At 34.2% G+C, this 20638-nt stretch overlaps 1 protein-coding gene across 4 annotated transcripts in view; it reads right to left on the bottom strand.

Annotated features, from left to right (window-relative positions):
* The window catches only part of LOC128894520 (GTP-binding protein RAD), a 110103-nt gene that overhangs the window by 77470 nt on the left and 11995 nt on the right, over positions 1-20638 (bottom strand). For all 4 annotated transcript variants that reach the window (XM_054156304.1, XM_054156303.1, XM_054156305.1 and 1 more), the window contains one exon: positions 18030-18290. In XM_054156304.1, coding sequence (XP_054012279.1) covers positions 18030-18290 — 261 coding nt within the window. The remainder of the gene's footprint in view (positions 1-18029; positions 18291-20638) is intronic.

Below are 20638 nucleotides of genomic sequence, written 5' to 3'. Positions count from 1 at the left end.
ATTTTCGTATTTTATTGCTATTCACGCTGGAAAAATACATCAAAACTGTGTCAGCCCGATGCCCTGGACTGTTGGACATGTGATCCATGCAACGAAACAACGTTCCAACCCTAACACTTGGGGGAATATACACTAATGCAAACAATTAGCAGAACACTTTTTCAAACCGCCGTAACTATGGGAGTTGTCAACCGATTGAAATGAAACTGCGTGAGGAGTACTTTTGAACCCTTCCATCCCCACAACACTTTTCTATCTAAAAATAAAATCTGTTAAAAACTAGTTATGAAGTAATCAACACGTTTCTAAGTATAAATAACGCTATTGCTACCGGGGAATCGAGACGACAGAATTTCCATTGGCCAGTTCGCATCGTATTTCATCAGATTTCCATCATCCCTTGCGCCACCTCCCCCAAATCGAAGAGGCCTTTTTATTGTCCATCGAGAGCAATATCTATCAAAAGCGTTCGGGTGTCTATTGAAATACCTATAGGTGTCTGCTGCGTGCCCAATACCTTTGTTCGCCAGATAGGGTAATACTTTATCTCCATTCATTGTTCGCAAAATCTATGCGAACTCAGTCGACATCTTCCATAATTTTAGGCCCACATCGACGTCTTGGCAGTATCTATTACGAGTATGTGGATTTTTTTCTTCGTGACATGAAAATGATGTCTTGTATATTGACTGTAAATGCATTGCACATTTCATATGTAGGTATGGTCGAATCCCTTTCAATTTTCATAAAAATAAATAAAAATTAATAAAAATTAATTTGGTTACAAAATAAAATGACTTCTATATTAATTAAAATTTTCCACTTTGAATGTCTTTCATTTTATAATTAATAATATAAATTTTAAGTTAAATTTAAAGATATTAATTTTAAATTAATATTAAATAATTATAATTTTTATTTTAGCGTAGGGGTCGTGATCAGACAATCAACTCTTAAAGTGGAGGGCAGGCATAAAAATTGGCACATTTTATTCGAAATGGGAAGCGTTGAAGTAGGATAACACCTTTTTGGTGACGTGAACCGAAAAGAAAAGTGTGTTCCCGTTTGTACACGTTTGTTCATCCCCTCAGAGGGGAAAGGGGAGTTATTTCGACGACGGCAGATTTCTGCAGTACACTGATTACCGAGAGAAGCAAACGTGCTCCCACGCCAAACACCACGAGTCGCAATCTCGTGTCGCGCTCCTTTGTGTACCCTACCAACAATAAGGCGTACCTTGGCTGGCTTTGAGCGTCGAACGATTTCTAAGATCAACCTGGCTCGCACAGAAATTGCGTAACGAACGTGTTGATGGTTAATTCGGGGCCAATGAGGACCGTGGACATTTTGGAGGGATTCTAGTTAATTAAGAGGTTATATCACCACGCATATCGATACGAGTGGTCTTGTTTTAATCACAGGAAATCGAGTAAACATAGAAGAATAGTAAATCTTGGATTGATTTTATATGTTCTTAGTTCTTTAGAGAAAGTTTTTGAAGTGAATTAGAAATTTCTTTGAAGGAAATTTCGATAATAGATATTAATTGAAAATAGAAATATCTCATTAAATATCTTGCTAGGAAATGAGATCAAAAAATAAAAATGACGTTTGTACGGAACTTAATTGGTACAAAGGGACAAATTATACGGAACCAATAATTTTGATTAGACAAATGATTTTCACAATATCAGAAACTTAAAAATAATTACTGTAGTAATTTTAAGTAGTAGTTGGCTTCACGAGTGCCACCCTGTTAGTGTAATAAGCAATAGCCATAAAATAGTTATGTGGAAATAGTAACTAGAAGACGGTTACGTGATTGATAACATGAAATACAGTCTAAGTGATGGACACCGCTTAAATTTTAATCCATGGTAAAAAGCCAGCTGTGTCGAGAACCAATAGCCGCTGAGGGAAAAGGGTTGGACACCGTCGTCTTTCGAGCCTTATTTTTAGAGACGGTTTACAACATTACTTTGAAAAGCGATACCTCGCGGGACGCCGCTGTGTGACCCGTTGGTTAAATGAACTCACACGATATACAATATAGTCGGTTAGACCCATAAAAACGAAGCCAGGCGAGGCTGTCGTTCGAGAAAATGCTCGCTGAACCCTGAAAGAAATTTTCATTTTATTTCACTCGGCTACCCAAGCCTGTAATTAATCATTTTCCGTGTGGCAGGCGTAGCAGCCCTTCGTTGTTGGTAAACACGGATATTCCTTTAACGTGGAACACAGGGTACGTCGTTTATTTTTAAAACGGGATCTATTTCAGGCGCTGCTCGGGGTCCCTTTCATTAACTTTCATTACCGCCGGGGACGCATTTCATGATTTATACCGTGTTGCTCTTCTACTCAAGAGCAAACCTTGAACTGCGCATTTCGAACGAAGGTTGAATCGCGAACGATTAAACTGTATAAACACGCGTGACCGTTCAAACTCGTAACGATGAGCGCGCAGTTGGATAGGATTATTGGAACATTTTTGTGACAGCAATTAACGCGAAATTTTCGAAGCTTTACCAAAAGTGGCTTTAAACATTTTTTTTTTTTTCTTGTTGAGACACAAATAAGCCGTTCACTGCTCAAATCTATTAACTCTATAAAAGAAAAAGTTGAGAAATGCGATGAAATAATGTACATTATTTTTTAAATAATACAAATTCAAATAAATATTGTAGAATGCATAAATACAGATGTGGCTATCATCTAACGGTATATAAAATTAATAAGCGAGAATAGCCAAAAAGTAATCGTCAGTAATGTTACAATTTTTATATGACTGGTAGACTTGATCGATTTGTGCAATGAACGGATTACATGGCACGAGATGTGTATGACCTTTTTATTTTGAATGAAAGTAGGCGTAATTAAAACTACACGTGAAAGATTATGTTTAAGTGTTGTACGGGTGAATTTTGTTATTATTATAAAACACAGAATCCTGAAGCCTCCAAAGGATCCTAATAGCTCCACTCGTCCTCTGTACTTTAATTTTCATGTAGTTTGTAAATGTCTTAACTGTTGACAACTTTTCAACGTTTTGATACAAGGCATTTCAGTATCCCCGAGAATACAATAATGAGATACTGTTTTCAGAGAAGATAGATAAATAAATATTGTACTGTGTTGTAGTTGAGCCTCTCTTAGGCGTTTTGTGTCATTTTTCACAGGAAAGAAACACCTAATTTTGCAATTTAAAATTTCTGTTTAAACTTGATTTTTTCGTGCCCAATTTCAAACAACTTATAATCGATATTAAAACGTCTGCTGTTTAAGCCATGCTCAGCCCAATCTTTGAGTACAACTATGGCTCCATAAAAATTAAACAACCTGAATATCATTTATGAATAGTTCTTTCACTGCATTTCCATAATATTTATGACAAAATAGATTGATGTATGTACGTGTAATAAATAAAATAATCTCTGAATCTAGGCGTGGGCATAAAAGAATTAATGACTTTCAAAATATTGGACCGAATATTTCGAACTCACTCTTTAAGAATTATTTTCAAGCCCGACATTAATTTAAAAAAAAAATCACTGTTTCCACACGTGAGCATGAAATGATAAATAATTTCGAGATGCTGGATCGAATGTGTTCTTAACTCTTTTTTTTTATGTTACTTTCAACCCCCAACACTAATATATATTTTCTTGCGTTCTACAAATCTGTCAAATTTCATTGAAATTGATGATCAACACTTTCGGACAGTTTCCTGTAAGATTAGAAGAACATTAAGCCAAATATTATCGACCAACTTGAATGCAGAAAAATAAGGGACGTTATTTATAGACACATGGACCGCGCTTGCCACGCTTATAAATAAGTCACGTGGGCTTGCAATTTCATCAGAGTGTTTATGACAGAAAACACACCTGCATACGCGGTATATTTTCTGCCCCGTGACAATGTCAAGAAATCGTTATATCGGCGCTTAGCGAATGAAAATCAGCGAAGCCTAGCGCGGAAAACTAGCTATATAATGCCGAACATCCTCTCCCCTCTCCCCGAAGTTAACGTTAATTAAACATCCACTGCAATTTCGTTACAAAATAATTGTATTCGCGTGTCAACTAAAAGCCCTAATATCGGGCTATTGTGCGAAATGGAGTAATCTGGAAATGGAATTACACGATCCCTTTTTAAGTATCGCGTAAACGTCAAAGCAAATTAACACCGCGAAAGATGCGACTGGGATGCTTTACTTTTCAACAAGCTTTCGAGGCGCAATTGGAAATATACAAAGCATATTTAATGGACTAATTGGGCGATTTGATTGAAACCACAAATACAGTCAGTATAAGAAGTATTCAAAAATTTTAGTACAAATATTATGAATTATTTAGAAATTATATGGAAATGCACAATTTTAAAAGTTTCATTCTTTTCCTACGATTAATGGTTTCCGAGATAATAGATCGAATAGATTTATTTGATTACGTCACAAAAAGGAAATATTCAGCTTTTAAGGGCAAATGAATACAACACGATTCAAGGTCTTTTTAAAGATATCAAATTATTTAAAACGAATGGGCAACTGAGTAAATTGAAGAAAGAGGTACAGGGTGTGTAAATACGAAATGATTTAGGATGGTTATACAACTGAATAAACTGAGAAAAGGTGTTAGAAACTTAAAAGTAAAGCACATATATTAATTTAAGAAAATGACATAAATATTGTAGAAATATCGATCATTAACAAAATCGGAGAGGTCCGTAAAGAAATATTTGAAAAAAAAATAGTTTCATTCACCTTTCTTGTTAAATCTAATTTGTAAAAGTTTAATAATTACTTATCAAATAACGTCTTGTATATAGAAAAACTCAAGCATATATATTTTTTATTTCTAACATTTCAACCATAATTATAGACCATTCTTAGAACGCATATGCTTAAATTCACTATATGTGAATTTAAGAACGTAAAAAAAACGTAAGAATTACCCATAAAAAACTGCAAAAAAGTAAAAAAATTACGCCAAGTACATGAAAAAGTGGAGAACTCAAGGAGTTATCATTGAAAAATAGAAGCTCCCCATAAAAAACTACAAGAAAGTAGAAAAAGATGTGAAATTATGTGAACGTAAGACTTATTCCTCAATACTTAACGTCCACATTTAAGATGATATTTTTAAGCGTCTTAGAGAAAAAAATAATTCTCAAAATTAAACGAAATTTGTGAAAGAGATTAAAAGGTTTCAGGGAAGACTAGTCATATAAGAAAGAGTATAAAGAAAAAAACTAAAAACAAGATATGTTCACCGAACGAGCAATTTCCTCGATATTTATTAGGCTCCACGGCACAAATTGGAGGGAAGAGAAATCTAATACAGTGTAATCACTTGGCGATAAGAACGTACTAATCCAAGAACTGAGGGATGGTGAATTACTCCCATATAATCGTTCGTACGGAAGAACGGTTGAGAGACAAATTATATACCATCAAGAGGAATATACGACGCGATATTCAGTTCCCTATCTCTTGTCTTTTTGCTACGACACGTAGGTGACCTACATTTAATTAATCGAACACGTAACTTGTTGCGTTGGGATTACTAAGGGTAGCAAAGAACGAGTAACAAATAAGGGTATCAAAGAGCAAGTAAGAAATAAATGTATTGAGGATCAAGCAATGAATAAAACTATTTTAGCTAGTGTGATTTCTTCGTTACTCATCCGATGACTCGATGAAAGAATGGATATAATTCATTGGAATTAAGAACAATGATCAATTTTGTCATAAAATATAAAATTAAATAATTCACAATGGTTCGTCTTTGTAGTATATCCATTTTTTCAATGAGTCTTATGTTTTCAACGAAGTATTCTTTTTAAAACACAAAAGCAACCAGAAAAAAATATAAACATTCCTAAGTGTGTATGTTATTTAAAAATTGTAAAAATAAACTCAATGTAAGCATGAAAAATAGAGTAATTTCAACTGACATGGTGAACAGTTTGTAATACATAGAATGTTTTCTGTCACGTGATAATCATTTTAATTCACTTTACTTCGAATATGTCTTTGTCAAGTTAATTGTATTTCACACTTCTTAAATAATATACTTCCAGGTTAAAATTCGCAAACATATTCCCCAATTCAATTACATGTATTTGCCTTGAGACACATACAAAATATCACATTCCTGCTCTAAGAAAAATATTCCTGGGAAGGTTACGCCCAAACAAATATAAGGTGTACAGTATGTATCGTAGGATGGAAAATAAATCTCTTCAGGGTTAACGAGGTAGTCAAGGAACGATCTTATCCTCTGCCATGTTAATTTTATGTCACACCTTACAAATAATATATAAATAATACAAATACATTTTTATTTCCCAATTCAATTAGATATGTTAACCGAAATCGAAATACCTTGAGAAACATAAAAAATATCATCCTCCTTTAAGAAAAATACTTCTGGGAAGGTTAAGTCCAAAAAAATATAGGATGTGCAATTTATACCGTAGGAAAATAAATTTCTTCAGAGTTAACGAGGTAGTCAAGGAAGTATCATTCAATTCCGCAGGCGAAATTCGTTGAAACGATCGAATAAGTCGAACGAAATGGCGAAAAAAAAATGACAACCGAACAGATCCGCAAGTACAAATACGTCCAGGCATCGATCGACGATGTTTCATCAGTTTACGGTCGAGCACCACTCGTTTTAGGTAGGGTGGTATGAGGATAGAGGGTGATCGGATAGATGAACGTTCACTATAATACGACTAGAAGCAGAAATAAAACGAGACGCAGAGGAATAAATAGAAACGGTGGAGGTAACTTGTTGCTGATAACGATCCATTTCGCTTTAATGAACGCCACGCTGTGTCGGCGTTGCGAAATTTTCATTAATCCGCTTTTATCGAAACCTTCAAGTGAATTACATTGTTTCGCGATTGAAACCCCTGACGAGAAATTTTGATTGTTATAAAATATCAAATTAAAAGGAAAATTTTGTTCTAGTTTTGATCATTTTTGAAATTAAAAAAAAAAGTTGTAATATTTATTTAATACGTAAGCAAAATGGACTTTGAACTATTAAATAAAAATTCGTTACATAAAGATCTGACAAGAAACAACAAAATTCAACGAAATTACGCGAAAAATATTGTTTACCAAAATGCATAAAGTTTAAGATTCCTAAATGATAACAATTTTTCCCAGGTAAATAATATTGAATCCACTTATTTTCACGTACCACGACGATCCACGTGAAGACATCAGAGGCTGTCACCACCACAAAAACATCCCTCGTTACTGTGAGCACCAAAAATAAGATGAAATAAACCAACAATCGGTGGCCTCCTTATTTTTTATTCTGATTAAACGCAGGATCGAGCCACTGTTTTTAAAACACGAATTCCACGAGAAGAGCGGAGCAATTTTAATCGGGCGAAACGGCCAGCAAAGCGTGCGTTCGGATCTGCGATTATGTTTTAATGCATCCCTGGGATTCTATCGATAATCTTTAAATCGCCCGCGAGCAAATATCGGAACATTTTAGCGCACGTTACGTGGAGAACGGTCGACGAATATAATCGGACGGGGAGGGGCACACACCGAGGGTGCATTCGATGCAAGGCGACGCGAATCAATATTATTTACTATTCTATGGTAACGAAACGTTACCGGGGCGGTTATGTTTACCTACATCAACTCTGAACTCTCTTTTCCTGTTCGTTGACCCCTCGAATATCCTGGCAGACTAGTTAGGCTGTAGTTAGCACGACGCTCGATACTCCGCATCGACGCTGCCGGACATGGTGAGTCATTTATTCGCATATTTATTTAGCAATCGCAACGAATGCTTCGATAATAAAAGGCTTTCGTTTGGGCTCCCATGTTTCATACTATCGTTTTGTGTATAAAGAAGTCGTGGGTAAATTTATACTGATTTCGCAGTACCAGTTGTGGATTTTTCTTTCAAAAGGTAGAGGTATAATTGTGCCGTTTGCTGCACAAATCGATTAACTCCATTTTTTGAAAAATCTTAATTAAATGGAATAAAGGGAATTTTAAAGAACAATCTATATTATTTCATCGCATTTCTCAACTTTTTGTTTTACGAAATTAATCGATTTACGCAATGAATGGCTCAATTGTGGATTGAGGAATTCTTAACGTAAAAACTATATAGAATAGAAAGTTCATATTTATATTAAAAAATATTGAGAAATAACTACCCTCAACTCGTTAATACAGAGATTATTAGTATACAACCGTAAACCTCTAATTGTAAATATCCCAAAATTAGAGAAAAAAGGACAAGTAGAGATATAACTACCCTGATCCTACGAAAGTTGACTAATTTTGAGAAATTTGTAACATTAAATGTATGTACACGAAGTAGAAAGTTCAAATTAAAATAGACAAATGTATACACTTTGGACTATAACTAAAAAAATTGTATTGTCAAATATGTGAAAATGGCGAATAATCACGTTAAACTCACTAAAAAGGAGGTTATTGGCAAATAACCTTAAAATTGTTTCAATTGCGAATTGAATCTGAAGTTAGAGAAAATGAACGATAGAGACTGTGTCGAACGATAACATTACGAGTTGGTGGATTCATGTAAATAGCCTATTTTTTAAATTATTTTTCTCCTACCTTTTGACCGAAACTTTTTGCTTATTGATTTTACATTAACGTCTAAAGTTTATTAATCCCCGTGACGCTCGTTCCTTGAGCCACCTATTTTTAACCAAACTCTCCTCTGTTCCAACATTTGCGTGATAAAACTTCTGTGGCGTGATATCTTTTTGACGAATCGCTGAACAAATATTTAACCTGAAAAAAGTCTATGTAAACGCTTCTTTAAAAAAAAAAAAAAAAGAAAGAAAGAAACGTTTTTGGGCAGCGCTGGATTCGATAACGATCGATGTTCAAATTTACCGGTCTACAGCGATACACCAGAAATCATTAAAAATGTATGCCTAAATATGGTTTTCAAATTTTTAATAAATTGTAACAAACTGTTCTACATAGTGGGTCTAGTAAGTAATGGTACAGCAACTAATTTCAATGCAAAATTGTATGTGTTGTATAGTTTATATATTCCAGTGACTAGTACATTTTCATAAAACCGACAATTTGTATATGTGCCTAGAAAAATTTAATTTGTATGCATATGTTATATTGGATACTTAAATAATAGAAATATTTGAATGGCTCAATAAAAACCAACTTGCCAACGTTGCATATAAAATACATTTATATAAAAATTGCATCACATCGAGGTGAACATTAGGTGTACGAGTTGCATATGTAAATGTATATGTAAGTACATCAAATATACACGCAGGTGTTTCCCAAATATCAAGCAAGTCATTCAAACATTCAAATATTTTTTATTTATAGTAACGTCAACCATAAATTCGATTTCTATCAAATTTATATCTATCTTCAAATTAACTATAATTTCTAAACTAACATGCCAAAAATCTCATTACCTAAATTTATCGATCGAAAAGCAAAGATTGAAAGGTTAACAAAGGAAATACATTCATAATTATTTCAAATAGTATATAATTGTTCTACTATTTCTAATAGAATATTTATCAATTCGTTAACGATACTGCAATACAATGAAATATTAATTGCATGTATATGCTACTTTATTATTTCAATATGCAAATCATTAAGCACTGAAACTTCACTACGATGTATCAAATAATAATTGTTGCGTCAAGCTACATTTGAATCCATCGTTAATAATAACTCTTGATTTTAATTGCACAAACGATTTATAAATGATCTCAATGGCAAAATGCATGAAACCAATAACGAGGTCTTACGATACCGAGCGTATGATAAACAAACAGTCCTGGCAACAAATCAAAACTACAATTTACCCTAATGTAACAGGTGGTCGAATTCAATTCAAACACGACAGATTAACGCCCCGATTGACGTGTTCCAGTTTAAAAATTCTGGCATTAACTATTTAAATTTCTCAGATGGCGTCGAGAGCATATACTAATATACACGCACGTGAAAGAATAAATTGTTCCATTTAGTCGTTTTATTTTCGTACATACGAAACCCGATGTGGCTGCGCTGTTGAATTTTACCTCAACATTTAACTCGAACCTAATTTGTTGAGCAGTCAATTTTTGCTGCAAAAAACGATCCTTTGTTCTTTAAACTGGAAACACTAGCTAACAGTTATTTGAGCCACTAGAAGTAGTTAACTTCTTTTAATCAAGTTACTAATTTAACTCCAGAAATAAAAACATTCGTTCACCCATTCTATAGGTTCGCTTACGAGCCAAGAACGTATAAATTTTATTTTAATAAGTAACTAGTATGTCATTTTTCTGTTGCTCAACGTTGCCGTCAAAGCATTTGTCGAATAACTTTTTGTTATTTTTTGAGACTAGACAAAAATCTAATATGTTAGTATGCAAATTTTTCTCCTTTGAATGTAATTTTATTCATAGAACGTTTCGACTAAAATTTCGATTAACTCGAGCCTTCTTTGGGCATAGTTAAAATATACATCAAGTTTATAGTGAGTACAAAAATATGTAAAAGTTAGAAAAATATAAAAATTATAAGATATATAATTTATAGAAGTGGGATTAGTTGATGAATATAAAACACGTGTACTATGTACATATATATTAAATCAGAATCATAAAAATATATATATTATAGGGCTCTAGGGTTCCATTTTTTAACCGACTTCGACAAGGAGGAGGTTACTCAATTCGACATGTATATTTTTTTTTTGTATGTTACTCGATTACGCCCAGATGGCTTGACCAATCGAGATGAAACCTGTTGCATCTTTTAGTGGCCCCATTATTAAAAAATTTTGGGAATTCTCATTTTATATTCGTTTTTTTTTTTTTTTTAAAAAAACGAACAAATTTTGTATTGCTTTTTATTCCGAAACAAATTGACCAATCGGATCGAATCTTCTTGCATCTGGTAGGGCTTCGTTGCCTTTTAAAAGTTTAAAAATATATTTGACCCTTTTCCATTTTTTACCACTTTATTGCACTTTTTATCGCAAAATTGGACTATTTCACGTATGTTCAGCCTGAATTCGATGAAATCGATGAAACCCTTTACATTTTGCTGCCGGACAGGTTTTCAAGTTGATCACTTTGCAAAAATGATTTTTCTTATTGTTTATTAATATCAAGAAACGCCTGTCAGCGTAGCCGAGGTAGACACTTAAACGACATCATCTTTCACATTTAATAAACACCATGCGTACCTTCATTTAATATAAAAGATTCGAATATATACCATACCACTTGAGTTTTATTAAAAATTCAAAATCGTGCAGCCCCTTTTAGAAGACCTTAACATCGTTTCATTTTTAATAAATGTATCTTATCCACGATATATTTTACAACGACCCAACATTTTCATTACGCATAATTAACGTGCACCTTCAGCCCAATTATCGTTTGATACGCGATGTCAAAGTAGAAAATACGGTTTCATATAATTTATTTGAGTTTCAAACGAAATCTAGTTCATCTTGTGTGTTTTTTCCCTGTCAGAACGTATATAAATGTACAAATAATTCTCTACCAAACGCTCCACGTTCTTTCACTCGCGAATCTGTTAACCGAAGTGCCCATTTTTCCAGTTGCGTCCGCGTCCATTAATTAAAATCGTGATATTTTCCACGTTTCTTTTTTTTCGTAGCTCGTTTGCACGACTTTTTATGACGACAACCGCCGCGTGTTTTCAATTTCAACGCAAAGCGACAGATAAATTACGGGGAATTTTTGAAAATTATAGCCGAAGCGGACATTGGAGGCTCGTGTCTACGTCTAATTTAACATAGATTTATCGGTGGTTATTTACGTGAAGACGAGACGAGTCCGGTGAAAGAGTATCGACGCTGTAGGGGATGATATCAGAAAGTTGACGTCATTATCGTCCTAATTCGCGAAATTAATTTCGTGGTGGTTTTCTCGTTAAACAGGAATTTCGCACATTGTACGACGACAGACGAACCAACGTATTTCTCGTTAATCAAGCTGGCACCGTTGCCAGATGGATCATGTAATATTACGCGGTGTACCAGCCAATAACTTTAGCCAAATCCTGTTACAATTAGTGTCAATGAAATCGTCGCTGAAGCGCCGCCGAATAATTATCTACCTGAAACTGGTACATCAATCGGAATTTTTCACTGTAATATAATGTAGCTGCATTTATCAATTAATAGGAATGTTAAACGAATTAACCAATCTGCTAAATTGCGAAATAAATCGTTGAAACTGATGTTTCATCTACGAGTAGCATTTTCATTTGTTTTGATGAATTATATGGGGATTTATATGGGACATTCCATGTCTAATCGATCACTTTTCGACCCGGCCATTTTTTATTTAGCTGCATTTATTTACTAAACCAAAAAAATGTGCCTCCCAGCACAATCTCCAGAGCAGTTTTTGAAGCTCTACCGGAGAAACTTCTATAATTTCTATTTTACATTGTACTCTCTCACAGAAATTCTTGATAAAATGTTCAGTTACGCTTACGTTGTAATTAAACATAGTGTACTACACGGGAACGTTTGCTTTTTAACAGATGTTACTCGCTTTATAGCCGTGTAAAGGGTTTCTTTACACGAGAAAGATCCACAAAGTTAGATTTCACGTTCAGAACGGAACAGCTACGAGAAATATTAATTTCACGAAGCCGTGCATTCGATAAACTTAGCAAGCTACCGCGTGGCGATTCCGTAGACGATATTCTCCAATCTAAAACGCCGCATAACCGGAAGGCAAATGTCTTCCCCTTAAACGATCGTTTCCCGGAAATTGCTTAATGAGAAATCGAGAAACGCGGCCCAACTCGAAGACAGAAAGTTCAATTTTCCTGTAAAATTAATAGCAGAGCTCGGTAATATACTCAGGAGGGCAACTTTCGCAGTCTTAATCGGTGATCTCATAACGCTTAGATCCTCTAATTTAGGATCTGTTTGCGGTTCTGTGAACCCTATAGGTTGTAAGGAAATATATGTTTAGATGATATATGTTTATAGAATGAATTAGTGCATTTTTATTTATTCCCGACGCGAACGCCAGTGTATGGCACTCGAGTGGCCTGCTTTGAATTTGGGCGCCGCGCGGAAAAGGGCATGAGGAAAATGGCACGGTGCGGTGCGCCGACGCGAGCTGCGTGAAGGGAAAGGGCCGGACGGAAACGAGGCCCACGCGTTCATTCAAACCGTAGACGGTGCGTGGAAAAGAGCGTTTTTCCGGCGAGCTTGTTTTTTTGTGAATCGACACGAGTCCGGCCGTGTGGCGTTTGCGTTGTCCGATGTGTTGGCGTTCGTGCGTGGCTCCGCAAAAGAGAAGCAAGGTTGCTGTCATTGGTGTGCACAGCTCGGCGATCGTTTGGAGAATTCAGTCGGCTAGCTGCGTGCAGTTTGGGAACGGCGCAGTTCGGCGATCGGCTGAACTGATCCATTTGGCTAGCCGTGCAGGCTCTAGGGTCAGAGCATTTTTCACCTGGACCACGGCGTGCGGCTGCGACGTCGACAGGGCGCCATTCGACTGCGACTACGCTAAGAGAGAGCTCTCTCGCGTTCGTTAGATTTAGATCTGAATGATCATTCAATTGCAACAACGTTAGAAATGCATTTTGTTTATTATTTTTTATCCCTTCGTTCGAGATATAGTCAAGATTGTTTTATTTGATCAGGGACCAGGCTTTTTCCTCACCTTTGACTGGGGTCTTTTACTGCCGGTGTCCTTTAGAGTAGAGTTTTTTAATCATATAGAAATAAATATTATTCACTTCCATTCTTTTTAGATATGTTGTTTTCATTCACTCCGGTGATGCCCATTCCATCTCATTCCCCGCATATTCTACAGGATTTCCAGGAGGACGAGATCCAACAGGATCATCTTCAGAGATATAAAAATTAAACGAAAAACAGACTACAATCGTTGAATTGATTTGATGTAATATTTTCACCATAAAAAACTTTAAAAAAGGAAAAAAAATTGTTTACATGTAATAATCTTAAACAAAGCGACTGTAAATGTAATTAGAACTGACAGCTAATATAAATTAGCAAACATTTTGTAATAGTATATGAAAATCAGAAATAAAATTAGTGAGAGAGGGCTCAATTTTTGTAATAAAAAATCTACTAATCTAAAAATCTCTTCCGAAATTATAGAATTTCAATTTTTCAAATTGCTGGAATAAACGAACATTCTTTTCGAATATAAACTCATGTCTTAAACAATAATTGTTCTCGTAAGCCCATTCAGATTGCAGATGGAAGAAAAAATATTTTTGAAAGAAGTGCCTAAACATCTACTCGATGATTAATCTAATAAAAATGTTTAAGAAGCTTTGGATGTGTTACTCGATGTAAGTTAGATAATTTAATTTCCTACATATATATTTAGTTAAACGTCAGTGAGAAAATCTATTTCGGTCGCAAAAGAAAAAACTTAAGGCGATTCTCGAACGCCAAGTCTTCTTTCACCTTATTTCCTTGGTGTTTACTATCGAGTTTCTTCCAAGCTCAGTTTTCGATGAAATTCCACAGGGTCCGAGAAGTAATTAACTTCTTTTAATCAAGTTACTAATTTAACTCCAGAAATACTTTAACCCCTATGGTGTGATACGGTGTAATATTACTAAAAACAAATTGTAGATTCAAGTAACTAACTTAATACACAGAGCAAAGAAACTTATCTTCGATAAAAATACAAGAGGACTAATTTTCAAATAATTTTTCAACATTATTACAAGGGAAACCTGTTTCGTAACACTCCAAATTCATTCTGATTTTTACAATTTTTTAGATACATTTTGTTCTCTGCAGAAATTTATATAATTTATATATTAAACATCATGTATTATTATAGAATATACAGATTTTGTTTTCATAAATTGTGCTATCACTTGTCACGATTGTTTTACTTTGTACAGTGGGTGTAGAAAGTATTCGTACACCGATCAATTTCCAAAAAAACTATGTAAAATTGTAATTTATTAACTTATTTTTTATAAACAATGACATTCTACATATTCTCGGAAATCTCTAGAATAGATAGATTACAAAAATGAATAGCTATTTATGTAAGTTGCGAAATTAACAAGAAAAAAACAATTAATCGATAGAAATGTTGAAGCAATAAGTATTCGTACAACTGTTTAATTTTTAACACTTGATTAAAGAAAAAAGAAATTTACATTAATTTACAAGTATATAATACTTCCTTCGTGAAATTTCCTTTTGATTTTATAATTATTGTAACTTTTCTAAGTATTAAATTAACTAAATTATTAATTATTCGAAGTGGGATCTTTATCCATTCCTGTATTAAAACCTTTTTTAAAAGTACTTTACTGGAAATTTGATGTTTTTAATTGGTACGGAGCAATAAACTAATGCGTTTACGTTACAAACTCTACTGTAAATGATTCGTCATAAGAATCGTACAAATACTTGTTGCTTCTATACTTTTACCCACTTTTCGCATTTTTTTGTTAATTTCACAAATTATGTTAACTAGTAAATGCTGTTTGGACTATATCTATCTTAGAGACTTCCGAGAATATGTACAATATTATTGATTATAAAGAAAGAAGTTAAGAAACTACAATTTCACACAAAAGTTTTTTGAGAAACTGATCGGTGTACGAATACATTCTACACCCACTGTAAGTATTCTTCGTTTTGTACGTCCAGTTATTCAAATGCATATTCTTGAAACCTACTGATGGTATTAACACTTTGCTGTCCTATGTCGAGTGATACTGGACAGAACTATATTAAAATAAAAAAATCTGAACTCCAAAGAGTTAAGTATTCGATCACCTTTTCCTACTACTTTTATACCTAGGATCTTCCAAAGAAATATCTGAGAGAAAACGTATAATTTTATTCGAGTTCTTTATGAGCACTGATACACACGCAAAGAAAAGTTGGAAGTGGTAGTTAATGAACCTCTGCTATCGGAACTTGGTTATCCGTATTGCATTTTTCTCCGACTTGTTCAAATAAACTATAAGAAATCAATTCGGTCAATAAATATTTTTTTTCCTTTATGTTTATCGTCCCACCGACCAAAATGTGAACATTCTTAAGTAGCTGTATTATTTTGTTAATATTTTCTTGTGTCCAATGCAATAAATATTTACCATATCTTGCTTTCAATAGCTAGTAATAAACGTTCGGTAAAACTATAACTCTTCAGGAACTTCTTCTTTGCGAATGAAGCAACGTTACCTCGATTCCCCTACTTTTGGAAATGCTGATCCAGTTACTGAGAATTAATATTCTCTGTTTGCTTGTCGTGTACTATTCGCGCACGTGGTGGATACCGTTTCTTGGTCGACGGGTGCAATTACACGAACATCGAAATCTCGTTGGAATCAGGACCACCGGGGATTAACGTGTAAACGACTTTCACGCTCGTTCGTTGGCTCTCGAGGCTCACGTGGACGAGCAACCGGTTCGAGGAAGTCGTGGCGACGTCACAACTATAGATACTCTATTTTCGCTTATCTCGTCTCCGTTGGTTCCTCTCTAAGCTTCATTTCTCTCGCTTCTCTACCCCCAAAGTATCGCTGTCTCGCTCGCACCGCCGCGAAAAACGTGTATTTCTGGCACGACTTCTCGATGGGCCTAGGGCAGAACCGTGAAGACGATTCCGAACCAGAATCCCCGTTCTCGACCAGGAATCACGATAAACCCGATAGAAATCTCTCGAGGATCATCTCCGAGAGGAGTTCGAAGGGGAAAACGATCCCCGCGATAGGAGAAACAATGGCCATCCACGCGAGTAATTGTTCGCTTTGCGGAGCAGAAATTGAGCAATCTTGTCGGTTCGAGGACATTTACAGCGAATGTGACTTTTGACTCGCGGACTTATGGTTGTTTCTTCGATTGGACTAGTGATTTTTATCGGTTGAGGTATTATATCTGGCTTTTGCTGGTAAGAAAAAATTAGCAAAGAATTTCTTCTTGTTGTCACAAGCTATCCCTTTGATTTATTCAATTATGTAAAACATAAGTTTAGCGATGTTGGTACAAGCCTTAACGAGAATTGAGCAATTTTATGTCTCTTGACGTGCGAATTTATGGCTCTTACTTATGTAGAAAAATTAGTAAGGTGTTTCTTTTAGACATCGAAAGTTATCCCTTAAGTTTATTTAATTATGTAAGACATAAATTTTTATTTTTATTATAAATTTGAATAGACAGAATCGAACAAATTTGTCAATTCAAGGACATTAAGAATAATTATATTTTACTATCGAAAAATTAAACTGAATTCTTGTTCGTGAAAAGAATGTATTAAAGTAATTCTTTTTGTTCTTAGAAATTACCATTTTGAATTAGTTGATTACATTTGAAATATTTGATATTGCAAACTTTATTATTTTACGATGGTTCAACCCTCAGAATCATATTTAAATTCTCTAAAACTAGAATATTTTACACTAATCAACTGTTAGTAATTTTGTTTGATCGTTTGCTAAAATAACATAATATAGATTTGTGTACATTCATTAACATTGAAAGCTTCAATTAAATGTAAATGTTTGCGATCAATATTTGAGATAGCGTTGTGAAATCGTTTTAATAATTTATATAACAAAATAAATCAAAGAGATTCATTGTGATTCACTTTTTCTAGTTTTAAATTTTTCTATAAATTTGTCATTTTCTATTGTCTCTATCGACAAAACATATTTTCGTTATAATTGTGTCTGCAAACATATCATATAAAAAGGGAATTAATTTCATTCTTTTCCTCGATACACCCAAATAATATACATATAAACTGTCCTACCAAATTTAGTTCACATCTTCGATTCCAATTTTGTAATTCTGTATATATTTTTATTAATATATTGAATTACGATAACTAAAAATATATGTAGCACATATATACACGTACTAGATTAATTTGCTAGTGAATACGAATTGTTTGATTTCTTCTTTCAACTTAATTTGATTAGATTCTAAGCTGAATTATTGCAAACAATTGTCATTAAACAATCTTACCTTTGCTGGTAAGGCTGAAACTCCTGAGCCTATAACTGTCCTCGTCCTCGCCATCTTCCCTCGATGGCATCTGCGACGACGTGTCAGGAACGTCCAAAAATGCATTGCTTTTCCTATGATGACTATGGTGCATGCTCTGCCCTCTTCGACTTCCTCTTCTTCTGAGGCCAGGGCTGATGTCATTGTCAGTCAATTTGGGCTCGCTGCTGCAGTGAGCAGATTTAACCGTACCCTCGTGGTGGTGATGGTGGTGTTGAGCAGCTAAAATTGACGAAAAAAGTATAAATGTATTATTAATAGTTCAACAGTGGAATCAACTACTCGTCTTTTGATATCCAGAACAATTTGTGTATGTTGAATTGGACGTTTGCAATAATAATAATTGTAGAAGTATTGAAAAAATATGTGGGTCTTGAACTATTGATATTCGTATATCATATTTTATTCGTATCTATCACTTTGTTTATGTTATGTGCTATTTTATTTTAAATATAGAAATCCTGGTGAAGAAAATCGTTTTGAATATTTGCAAACCTACATATTTTACAAGTATTTTTAGAGTTATTATTATTTCATTTGTATCTTTTAATATATCTGCGTTGGAAATTCGAGATATATTCAGAATATATCTATTGTATTTAATTGTCTTAAAAACATTCAATTTAATTAACAAAACTTATTTTCCTGAATATATTATTATTCGTTCGACGTATCAGGAAAAAATTAAATACATGATTCATAATTAATTTATTAAAATGTTCTTCTGTAATAGATTAAACACGAATCCTATCAAAACTTATTAAATGGCTTGATACTACTAAATTCAAGATAGTAGTGTATCCTAATAGTTTAATAATACGCGAAATAAATATGATGATATTAGATTCTGTAGATCTCGATTAATGAAAACCTTTTACTGACAATTTTCAACGCGATCCTGTTATGTTCGTAACGCTTTCTACCCCGAATGTTATTTCCCACCTTTTATCGACAACCTGGGTCAAATAAAGCAACTACCTAGCACGAAGATTGTAAGTGGCGATTCTTTGAACATTTTCCGTTCTTTACCTTAACGTCGAACGTCTTCCGAAGTCTCTGAAAACGATTGAATGTAAGTGTTGTATGTGATGTAAAGTGTTACCAGCATCACGCTAAAATGAAACGCAATGATTCGAGCTATAACAATCTCGAAGCAATTACTGTAATTACTGTACTATAAATTGAATGTCTGTGCAAAAATGAATCAACGCATTTAATTTATTCTAATAACATCTAGCTATTAAGAATAGAAACGATTGATGAAGACACGTACATCTTTCAGATTTTTAATATTTTTCATTTTTGACATGTTTCTTATCTGACAAAATAATATTTTAGTCCTTGTTTTATACAATCAAATAGAATGTATAAATTTAAAATGGTTCATTAAATTATTTGCATATATCTTTACCACCACTTTAATTAAATCGTTCATAATCTATCATGTATTTTAATTGACATCGACATCATCATTTCGGTATAATTTAAAATTGTACTTTCCCCCAAAAAGGCACACATCTACATAATCGAAACGTCGATTTATTAAACACTCGTGAACTATTCATGTTGTACTATGCTGTTAAACTTTCATCTGTGAACAAAAATAATAAGAATAAATCAATTATTTTTTCGTCAGAGCTAAGGCCCCCGACTCGTTCAAATTATTTCCCTCTGAGCCCTGCAAGGAAATCCTAGCAGCTCCCAAATCTAAATCATTCGAGGGTAAGCGAGTTGCAAAATATTCAAACCCTAAAAATCCCTCGAAAACCATTCGCGATGCACGGCCAAGCTCCCCGCTTCTTTATTTCACGCTGAGTGCATTCATTGAGGATCTCGTTTCGAATAAATTCGAATACGAATTCACTTGTCGAGGCAGAGGACTTCGACAGAGGAGAACCAGACCCTATAAAGCTGCTCGAATTTTTTCGTTTCCCAGTGACATTCGTCGAACCGTGAATAAATATCGTTTCGAGGCCTCAAGCTCTATCCGCAAGAGAAAGCAAGTCTTGAACCAAGCCGTCTCGCATTCAAGTAGTGGGTATCGATAATCAGATGTAATTACACGACAGTGTTCATCATGTTGAGACGGATTTTATCCATGGAATTGCAGAATTGGAGTATTTAAATGATGTTTTCGAAATGTAGAAATGACTCACGCTTTAATTGACACTTGTTACTAGATTTCGAATTCAGTTAATAGTGTCCCTATTATGGGCAGGCAAAGTTAGCTCTGTACATTCTTGAACTGAACGCAAGAACAGATCTAACTACTGTAATTCCCTCGAGGGCACTCTTGAGTAGCTTAGAGCAATGGTTCTACTGGTTAAGCTTCTCAGTAAGAAAATCAGTTCTAAGATTGTTCTTCTGCGTCCAAGAGTATCGATTCTCAATTCTACGAGAAGTCTATTTTATTATTAGCCTGTACCAATGTAATGAATAATAACCGAAAATGATAGTACCACAATATATAAAAATACAAAAGCGATGTGAGCTTCAAATATCGAAAATATATTTCTTTCATTTGATCCTTTTGGTTATTCAAAGGTGTCATTTGGACTTTCAAAGCAGTA

This window comes from Hylaeus anthracinus, unplaced genomic scaffold, assembly GCF_026225885.1.
Source record: "Hylaeus anthracinus isolate JK02 unplaced genomic scaffold, UHH_iyHylAnth1.0_haploid 4, whole genome shotgun sequence".
In the NCBI taxonomy this organism is placed as follows: domain Eukaryota; kingdom Metazoa; phylum Arthropoda; class Insecta; order Hymenoptera; family Colletidae; genus Hylaeus; species Hylaeus anthracinus.
Note: the sequence above shows the minus strand (reverse complement) of the source record. Positions and strands in the feature narration are given on the sequence as shown.